We start from the raw sequence: 10,188 nt of genomic DNA, 5'->3' as shown, positions 1-10,188 counted from the left end.
TTTCCCACCCCATGCCCAGCCCACCTGTGGACCACAGGCAAGCAGGTAGAGACAGACAGACATGGGTTTAAGACCTGATTCCACAACTTGGTCTCAGGGAAGTTAGTTAACCCCTCTGAACTTCAGTTTCATCAGCTGTAAAGTGGGAATGTTTAATAAGATGAAGAAATATGAGAATTGGTGCAAAATGCCTGACTCAAGACTTGGCACATCATAGAATTATAACTTGTAAGAATTAGTCACCATTTGTTTGACACAAGATTCGAATTGCACAAGCACCTAGCATATAGACCCAGCCCAAAATGAGCTACCTTGCCTCTGCTGTGTTCAATCCTCACCCATGAAAGAAGCCGCCACAAGCCCTTGAATCTATTCCCATGGGATCTGGAGAAGTTCTCTTCTAATACTTCAAGGTGTTCCTCTGCCTCATCCTTAGCTGAATTGTTGGGACCGCACCCTGAGGGGCTCACCTGGAGGTGCCAGAGCCAATTCCACTTGTTGATGATAATTTAAAATAAAAACCAAAAGTGCACATGACCCAAGAAGAAATACAAGGCTTTAAAAAAAGTTTGTACTGGAGACAGACTGTGGCTTATTCTCCTCTTTCTACCCACCTCCATGAGGAGCCTGGGACCAGAAATCCATAAACTGGGTTGTGTTTCAGTGCCTGGCCTGGCCTGGTTTGGTCTTCAGGCTGTACCAGGCAACTACTTCCTATCTCCCTTCCCCATGTCAGCCCCCTGCCACTCCTGCTCTGTGCCTTGCATTTGACCCAGTTCCAAGCATTTGACCCAATTCAGGCTCAGGCAGGCCTGGGAAGGCCGGTTCTGTAGTAGGTGGGAGAGAGAGGGCTTGGTGGAACCACTTTGTGACGCAGAGACCCTGGTTGGGCCATCAGGCCACTCATCAGCATGGAGGCCAGGCTCTAGGCAGAGTGAAGAGGGCTGCGACTGGCCCCGTGTGTTACCTAGAACAAAACCCTGGCCCTCTGTGGGCCTCAGTTTCTCCCATGCCCAATGATGGGTCTCGACTTGTTCGAGGTCCTCTCTGGTTCTGGATGGGAGTGTGCTGCTCTGGGACCCCGCTCCCGGGGTACCGACGCCCTCACCAAGCAGGGAGGTGCCGGCCAGGTCTGGGAGGAGCTGCCGGGCCCGCCCCGCGCGCCTGGTCCTGGAGCTGCCGCTGGAGCCGCGGTTGCTGTCGCCCACACCGCCACCTGGAGGGGCCGCCCGCGCCCATGGCCTTTCTGACCGCCTGGAGGGGGCCGGCTTCCGGGAAAAGAGACCGCAGGTACCGGGCGGGGGCGGGGACTCGGTGGGAGGCGCGGAGGGGACCCACAGGCCGCTAGGGGACACCGCCGAAGGGAGGGACAGCCGAGGGGGCACAGAGGGAGACGACAGCGCACAGGCTGCTGGGCGCGGGGTTAATGGCCACAGGGGCAGCCCCGCACCTCCCCCAGCTCCAGGTGCTCCCAGCTCCAGCACAGCAGGACTGGGTCTGGGGCCAAGGGATTCAGTCTCACCTGAGTCCTGCTGCCAGTGCCACAACCTGTAGTCACCCTGAGGGGGCTGGACTCTGGCAGTGCTGATAGTCCACTTTGGGCAGCCACTCTCTGCTCAGCCCTCCGCCCACTCGCATAGCTCTCCCCAGCTTGCCCCCACAGATAAAAGGAGGAACATTGTCCTCCTGAGGGGCTGTCTCCATCAGAGGGCAGCAAGCAGTGTTGGGAGTTGGGGTGGTGACCATATCCTGGGTCTTTGTCCGAGTGTGGAATGATGTGCATCACAGCTTCTCCAGTGACCCTTCAAAGACGTGTCATTGCCCTCTTTTGATTGTCACCTCTCCCAGCTAACTCCACATCCTGGATGAGTTGCTACCTTCAGATGTGTTCCCATGAGGGGACAGCCCTGATCCTTCTTCTGAGCTGAGACCCTCCCCACAAGTCAAATAAATATGCAAATAAAGGTCCCAACTCTCCTGTTGGTATACCTAAATAAGGCCTTATCCAATTTATGTCTCCTAATAACTTTTGAAAGTCATTAAGTGATTTGAGTTGATCTACTCGTATTTGAATTTTTGGTGGACGGACCATGGTTGAGGATAATAGAACTCCTAAATAATTAATTGGAAAATTTAATTGTACTTTATCTATTGCTATCTCTAGATTATAATTTTTTAATAAGTTTGTAAGTGTGGCATAACATTCTAGCAATGTGTTTTTATCTTTGTGTGCTAATAATACATCATCCATATAGTGAAATATTTGTAGTTCAGGATTTTGATTTCTAAGTGGCTGGATTACTTTGTTAACATAAATTTGACACATAGTTGGGCTGTTAGCCATCCCTTGAGGGAGTACTTTCCATTCATATCTCTGATCAGGACCTTCATGATTCAGTGCAGGGATAGTAAATGCAAAACGTGGACTATCCTCAGGATGAATTGGAATTGAAAAAAAACAATCTTTAATATCTATAACTAAAACATACCAGGTTTTTGGCAAAGCAGACAACTGAGGAATCCCTGATTGAGCAGGTCCCATAATAACCATCTCATTATTAATGGCTCTTAAATCTTGCAATAATCTCCATTTACCAGATTTCTTTTTGATGACAAAAATGGGAGTATTATGGGGAGATACAGAAGGTTGTATATGTCCTTCTGCTAATTGTTGTTTGACCAGGTCATGGGCTGCTTGTATCTTTTCTTTAGTCAGGGGCCACTGAGGAACCCATACTGGTCTTTCTGATTTCCAAGTAATTTTTATTGTCTCAGTGGCCCTTTCTGAAAATCCAACCCATGTCTGTCTGTTCCTTGATCTATTTGTATTGGTGCTGCTATACCTTGTTCTTGTTTTTCTAATCTTTTTCCTTTCCTAAAACCTTGTCTAGTCATAATAGTGGGTGCATTTTGGTTGATGTTATTTGTTAATGTCAAACCTAATTGATCTAGGACATCTCGTCCCCATAAATTTATAGGAAGATGATCCAATACATATGGCTGTATAGTTCCTTCACATCCTTCAGGATCCTTCCAATCTAATACCATTGCACTTCTATGGGGATTAGTCGCCACTCCTAGGCCTCGAAGAGTTTGAGTGGCTTGTTGTAATGGCCAATGTTTTGGCCATTCTTGACAAGAGATGATGCTAAGGTCTGCACCTGTATCCAGTAGCCCATTAAATTCATGTCCTTGAATATTTAGTTTTAGCATGGGGCGAGAATCTAAATTTAAAGAAAGCATAGCCCAATCTACACCTGTGGAGCCTAATCCCTTGGAACCTCTTTCTACAGTACGACTGGAAAATTTATCATGTAGGCTGGGTATTATTAGTAACTGTGCTATTCTATCTCCTGGTGAAATTACTGATATACCCTTTGGAGAACTGGCTATAATTTTTATTTCACCTTCATCATCGGGATCAATTACCCCAGGACTTATCATAAGTCCTTTTAGAGTAGAAGAGCTGCGTCCCAATAATAAGCCTACTGTTCCTTTGGGAAGAGGTCCTTTCACCCCTGTGGGAATGATTTGAACTCCCATCTCTGGAGTTAGTACTGCTCTGGCGGAGGCGCAGATGTCCAACCCTGCACTCCCTCTGGTTTGTCTGATGAGGGATCTGATGGACAATGTGTCCTGGGCACTACCCTGATGGGGTTGCTGGGTTCCTCCAGTGCTCCGTATATTTGTGGTTTTGGGCCCCGGAGCATTGGGCCCCCCTGTCCATTTTTTGGCAATGGAGCCCGATGCCTTTCTCCACGATATCGTGGATAAACACCTGGTCCTTGTTCGTTTTTTGATAATGGAGTACCCTCTATGGTGGTTTGAGAACGGCATTCATTAGCCCAATGTCTCCCTCTACGGCATCGTGGGCAAATACCTGGTATTCTACTCCTTTGATACCTAGTTTTGTTAAACCCTCCTCCAATGGGGCAATTCCTTTTAAAATGTCCTGTTTGTTCACAATTGTAGCATGTTCTTGGCCTGGCATCTAAAGCCTGTTTTACTGCAGCTGCCACAATTTGCCCTTGTTCATTAATGTCTCTGGCATCTAAAGCCTGTTTTACTGCAGCTGCCACGACTTGCTCTTGTTCATTAATGTCTCTACATAATTTAATATATGTGTTTAAATCTTCATGTTTCCATGGTCTAATGATATCTCTGCACCAACGATTCGCTTGCTCATAAGCCAGGTGTTTTAGTAATGGCATTGCTTGTTCTGTATTCCCAAAAACTCTGGTAGCTGTTTGAATAAGCCTATCTACAAATTCAGCATAAGGTTCATTAGCTCCTTGTATTACCTTAGATAATTGACCTTGTAAACCTCCATGTCCTTGTAAAGTCTTCCATGCCTTAATTGCATCTGCAGCAATTTGTGCGTATACGCCAGGATCATATGCAATTTGTTGCTGCTGATCCTCATAAGGTCCCTTTCCTAACAACATATCTAGATTTCTCTGAGGATAACCAGCTGCTGCATTTCGCCTAGCCGTCTCCTTGCAAAATTCCTCATTGGCAACCTTCCATAACAGGTATTGTCCTCCATTTAGCACAGCTTTACACATATTAGCCCAATCTGCTGGCGTCATGTTCAAGTTGTTAATGGATTTGACCAAGCTTACAGTGAAGGGTGCTTGAGGACCATAGGTTGTTACAGCCTCTTTTAGCTGCTTCACTGTTTTGAAATTTAAAACTTGGTAAAATCGCTGCCCTCCTGCCTCAAATACAGGGCATGTTAATATTTGAGATCTTGTCTCAGGATCCCAACTATCAACTGCGGGGGTTGGGGGCCTCCCAGCATATGGAGGTGGCGCTGTTGGTTGGACACTTACGCCCTCTGGTGATAGAAAGGTGTTAGTAGCAGTCTCCTGTAGAGGTGGTGCTGTTGGGTGGACACTTACACCATCTGGTGATAGAAAGGTGTTAGTAGCAGTCTCCTGTTGTAACTTTCCCCCTGATGGCTTTTTCTGTTTTACACTTTCTTTCTCTGTCTGACTAGCTTGAGAGGCCTTCTCTTTTACTTGAATCTTTTCCTCTGTCTGACTAACTTGAGAGGCCTTCTCTTTTACTTGAATCATTATGTCTTCTCCTTCCTCTACCATTGTCTGAACTGAAGGCTTTGGACTAAGCAAACAAGATACGAATGTCCACAATGGCAATGTGCCAACTGGCAGAGTCCCTGGGCTTTTCTTTTCTATTCTTTTTTTTTTTTTTTTAATTTTTTATTGTGGGTTGTTCAAAACATTACAAATTTCTTGACATATCATATTCCACACTTTGATTCTAGTGGGTTATGAACTCCCACCTTCACCCCATACACAGATTGCAGATTCACATCAGTTACACATCCATTGATTTACAAATTGCCATACTAGTGTCTGTTGTGCTCCGCTGCCTTTCCCATCATCCACCCTCCCCCCTCCCCACCTCTCCCCTCCCCTCCCCTCCTCTCTCTCTACCCCCTCCACTGTATAACCCTGAGGGTCTCCTTCCATTACCGTGCAATTTACCTTCTCTCTCCCTTTCCCTCCCACCTCTCATCCCTGTTAAATGTTAATCTTCTTCTCCTGTTCTTCGTCCCTACTCTGTTCTTAGTTACTTTCCTTATATCAAAGAAGACATTTGGCATTTGTTTTTTAGGGATTGGCTAGCTTCACTTAGCATAATCTGCTCTAATGCCATCCATTTCCCTGTAAATTCTATGATTTTGTCATTTTTTAATGCAGAGTAATACTCCATTGTGTATAAATGCCACATTTTTTTTTATCCATTCGTCTATTGAAGTTCTATTCTTTTTAAATCTTCACCATGATGGTTCCATTGTGATATATTTAACAACTCCTCCTTAAAAAGCCATGGGCTACATTTTTGTATTGTATCAACGTATGCCCTGATTGTTCTTGATTTTACTGAGATGCCTCCTTCCTCTAACAATTTACTTAACACTCTTTCAGTTTGTTTTTTACTAATTTCTGATCCCGTATTTCTACTATAATACAACCCAACAAGATAACGCCTAACAAAACTGAAACTGAGTGAAACAAAATTGGAACAACACAAAATCATTATAATAGCCTCCTGAAATGTCCATCCGTCCTTTCTCCCTATCTGTTCCTCAGATGTGAGTGGTTTTTCTTCCATCTTACACATCTCCAGGGACAGGCAACTTAAAACAAAAGTGAAACAAAATAACAAAAGAAGAATCTTAAAATGGCTACCCATCCTCTCGCCCTGCCCTCAGGGGCGAGCAGTTCACTTACCCTCAGTCGCTCCCCGTGCGAGCCACCAAATGCCGCAGTCTGGCTGGGCACAATCAGGAGCCACTTGTCAAAAGAAACTAACTTTATTTTTAGAACCACACACGACAAACAAAATAGTCTCTCAGGAAAAACCCTCAGAGCCTCAACTGCCACCACTGGCTTTCCCCAAGCCTCTCTCTCCCACACAAGCTTCTCTCCACCTCCCCCAATCCTCCTGCTCTTGAGGCCGATTGGCTGGGTCACGTGGGCGGAGCCAAAAAAGTCCCCCAATGAGCAGCTCCGTGGTCTGAAAGGGCAGGGAAACAGTCCAATGAGCATCACCGCAGAGGAGCCAATCAGCTAGATGTTGCTGGGGCCGAGGAGCCAATCAGCTAGATGTTGCTGGGGCCGCTGTGAGCCAATCATCAGCCAGCAGCTGGAAGTTTGCTGGCAGCTGGAAGTTTGCTGGGGCCCCTTTGGCTGTGGCTCTCAACAATATTGACATATTTAAAGTTCACTCTTCTATCCCGGAAAGGGCAATGCAACTATCCTCCATCTGACTGTCCTAGGAGCACCTCAGACTTGGCAAGTCCCAAACTAAATTCAACATCTTCACTCCCAAACCTGTTCCTCCTCCTGGGTCCCCATCCCAGCCAATGGTATAGTCATTCACCCAGTTGCCCAAGCCTGAAACCTCTGACACCTCCCTCCCTCACTCTCACACCAGTTTCCAATCCTGCTGATTTTACCTCCTGGATGTTTCTGAAAGCTGTTGGTTTCCCTTAGACCCTCACAACAGCCCCTAGCTTTCCCAGCTCCTCCAATCTCTCACTCTCCAAACATTCTTTCTAAAGCACAAACCAGACTGCTATTTTTCTGCTCTAAAATGTTTCCATGACTCTCCATCAATTAGAGGTTGAAGTTCAAGGCCCTTGGGGGGCAGGGTTGTGACCTGCCCAGGTGCATCACTCATTGGTCACTCATTGATCATTCACTGGCCTAGCCACACCAACTGGCCTTGTGCTCTCAGGACTATTGCTCGGGGCTGCCTAGAAGGCCATTTCTCCACTCTAACACTCCATAAAATTCAACTTCAGGTGACCTCTTGTTAGAGAGTCTTCTGAGCCCATCCCTGAGTCAGAGTCAGGGTCTCCAGGGCCCTGGCATCTTGGCTTCTCTTTCCTGGCTCTCAGTCTTTCGTCACATTTGTAACCCAGGACCTATGTACATACCATGTTTCAGGTATTGTATTAGGTACTACAGATATAGTGTCACTTTACACATACAGGCCTGGGCTCTTGGAGACCATATTCCAGTGCGAGACACAGATATACACAGGTAGACCAGGAAATAAGTAAACATCAGAAATAGATGCTGAGTAAGACTTAGAGTAATGTGACGTGATGCACAGTAAAATCTACCGCCCAGAGCATGGTGAAGATCAGTGCTGACCAGATCTAGGATCCAGGAAGCAGGCTGACCAGAACAAACAGGAAAGGAGGTTTCACTGCATGTTGAAAAGCACTCTCTAGTGCTTTAGGCAGGGTATTTACGTATTTACATATTTAAAGATGATCATGCTCCCCTCCAGAGAAAATATTTGTGGACAGAACATTTCAACTCTACTCCTTTTTCTGTTTCCCCATTATGCCTGGGGGAGGAGACAGGATTCTTCTGCTCCATGGCCCCAGAGCCCAGCACAGAATGGGTTTCAGGCTCAGGCTGTGTTCAGTTTTGATGAGTACATGAGGGATTTCTGAGGAGGGCAAGATGCCCTGGTTGGCGTGGTAAGGACTGGCTGTGTCCAGATGGATTTCTTAAACTCCCAGGATTTCCTAAACACCTATGAGAATCCAGTTGTGCTGTCTTGGGTACGGGAACCTCCACGCTAATATTCTGTGCGTATATATTGTTGTTACTGTGTGGAGAGAAATGGACAGGAGTATCAGAGGGGAGGCCACACAATGACCCGGGAAAGAGATACTGGGATATAGATTAGGAGAATGGAGGGGATGCCGGACAGAGTCTAAGCAATAAGAACTGCACCTTGGTGAAGGGACAAGCTGGGAGGCAAGACTCAGAACCACAAAGATGGGAAGGAAGTGAGGGGCTGGGAGAAGTGGGGGGAGAAGGGGCCCTCTGGCCAAGCAGAGGCCTCCACATCCCTGGGTGGGGGGGGGGCTATGTGAGGGAAAACATGTGCAGCCAGCACACAAGTAGCCTTTATACTTCAGCTAGTACCTGCTGGACACAAACACCAGAGAATTCTTTACTCCCAGTTGCTCCCACAAGGTGTCACACCTGAGGCTTAAACCCAAGTCTCCATTCTCCCAGTGTGGGGCCATGTCTTCTCTCCACCCTCACCCCTGACCTTCATACTGCCTGGTCTCCCACAGCATGTCCAAAGGGGGAAGGCTTCAGATGTTGCTCACCCCCTATTCGGCCACTTGAACTTGATTCAGTTACTTGATCTGTGAGAGCCTCAGCTTACTTGGCCATAAAATACTAGCTATTTTCTGAGGAGAGGGAAAGACCCACTGAAGTCATATTTGTAAAGGACCTAAAAGTCAGCCACTGGGGCTGTTCAGTGTGGAGTAAATGTGAGTTCATGTCCTTGGTGCTGGTAGGAGGAAATATCACCCTTCCAGAGCATTTGCGTTGGACAGAGGGGATTCTGAAGGGTTCAGGAGTCAATGATCAAATTCCTAGAAATGGAAACCCCAAACTGTTAGGAAGAGGAAATGGAACTGTCCCATCCCTGCGCATCTTAGCGTGGGGACTAGCCTACAAATAGAGCTCCCTCCTAGCCATTCCGCAGCCCATTTGTGGTAGGCATAGCACCAGAAGCCCAGGCGAAGTGCAGGCAGGCAGGTTTGCCCAAGTGACTAAAGGGCAGAGCTGCAAAACGAGGAAGAGGCTGGGCTGCAGCAGACAGAATTCTTGCTCTTGGTGTGTAGTCTGAGCTAGAGGAGCCCCCAGCTGCCTCCAGTTTAGGTGTGTCTCATCTGGTGGCTGAAATCCTTGGATAGCTGTGGAGTCCCTTCCTTGGAAATGGATCTGAACTCAAAACCAGTGATGAGATTTCATCTCTGTGATTCTCAGATCCAACAGGTGGAGGTGTTTGTGATTCTGGACCTATGATTTAAAATTCTAGGGCTGGGGATATAGCTCAGTTTGGTAGAGTTCTTGCCTCACTTGCCCAAGGCCCTGGGTTCAATCCTCAGCACCAAAAAAAAAAAAAAAAAAAAAAATTCTAAACTTTGCAAGGTGCAGTGACATAGGCCTATAATCCTAGCAACTCAAGAGACTGAAGGAGAAGGATCACAAGTTCAAGCCAACCTCAGCAATTTAGTGAGGCCCTGTCTCAAAATAAAAAAATAAAAAGGGCTGAGGATGTAGCTCAGTGATAAAGCCCCTAGGTTCAATCCCTAATACTAAAACAAATAACAACAAATTTATGCTTCTATGATATTGAAGCTTCTGATTCCAGGATTCTGGTCAGCTCCCTGTTGCTGAAGGCAGTTATTCGGGGCAGGAGACAGTTCTGGTGTGAGAAGCACATTTTGGCCCTCCCTCAGATTCTCAATCCCTTGTGAAATATCATGAAAATTTTCCAAACAACCTACATCCCACTTTATGAGTTATGGATTCTGATTTGGGATCCCTTTTTTTATTTTCTATTTTATTTTTTGTAGTTGTAGACGGACAGCATGCCTTTATTTTGTTTATTTTTATGTGGTGCTGAGGATGGAACCCAGTGCCTCACACATGAGAAGCAAGTGCTCTGCCTCTAAGCTACAGACCCAGCCCTGGGATCCTTTTTAAGGTCAATGGGAGGGGCTGGGGATGTGGCTCAAGCGGTAGCGTGCTCGCCTGGCATGCGTGTGGCCCAGGTTCGATCCTCAACACCACATACAAACAAAGATGTAGTGTCCGCCGAAAACTAAAA

At 46.6% G+C, this 10,188-nt stretch overlaps 1 protein-coding gene across 3 annotated transcripts in view; it reads left to right on the top strand.

The window, feature by feature from the left end:
* Positions 1–1,144: 1,144 nt before the first annotated feature.
* Ttc39a (tetratricopeptide repeat domain 39A) overlaps positions 1,145–10,188 on the top strand; it is a 54,195-nt gene continuing 45,151 nt past the window's right edge. For 2 of the 3 annotated variants that reach the window (XM_058581444.1, XM_058581443.1), the window contains exon 1: positions 1,145–1,290. In XM_058581444.1, the coding sequence (XP_058437427.1) occupies positions 1,238–1,290 (53 nt within the window). In that variant the 5' untranslated portion in view covers positions 1,145–1,237. The remainder of the gene's footprint in view (positions 1,291–10,188) is intronic. The other variant, XM_046450851.2, reaches the window with a different exon arrangement.

The sequence above is a fragment of the Marmota monax genome, unplaced genomic scaffold (assembly GCF_021218885.2).
Source record: "Marmota monax isolate L192 unplaced genomic scaffold, Marmota_monax_Labrador192_F-V1.1 WCK01_AAM20220418_F8-fsc00023, whole genome shotgun sequence".
Lineage (NCBI taxonomy): Eukaryota > Metazoa > Chordata > Mammalia > Rodentia > Sciuridae > Marmota > Marmota monax.
The sequence above is the reverse complement of the archived record's forward strand: the minus strand, read 5'-3'. Positions and strand labels throughout refer to the sequence as shown.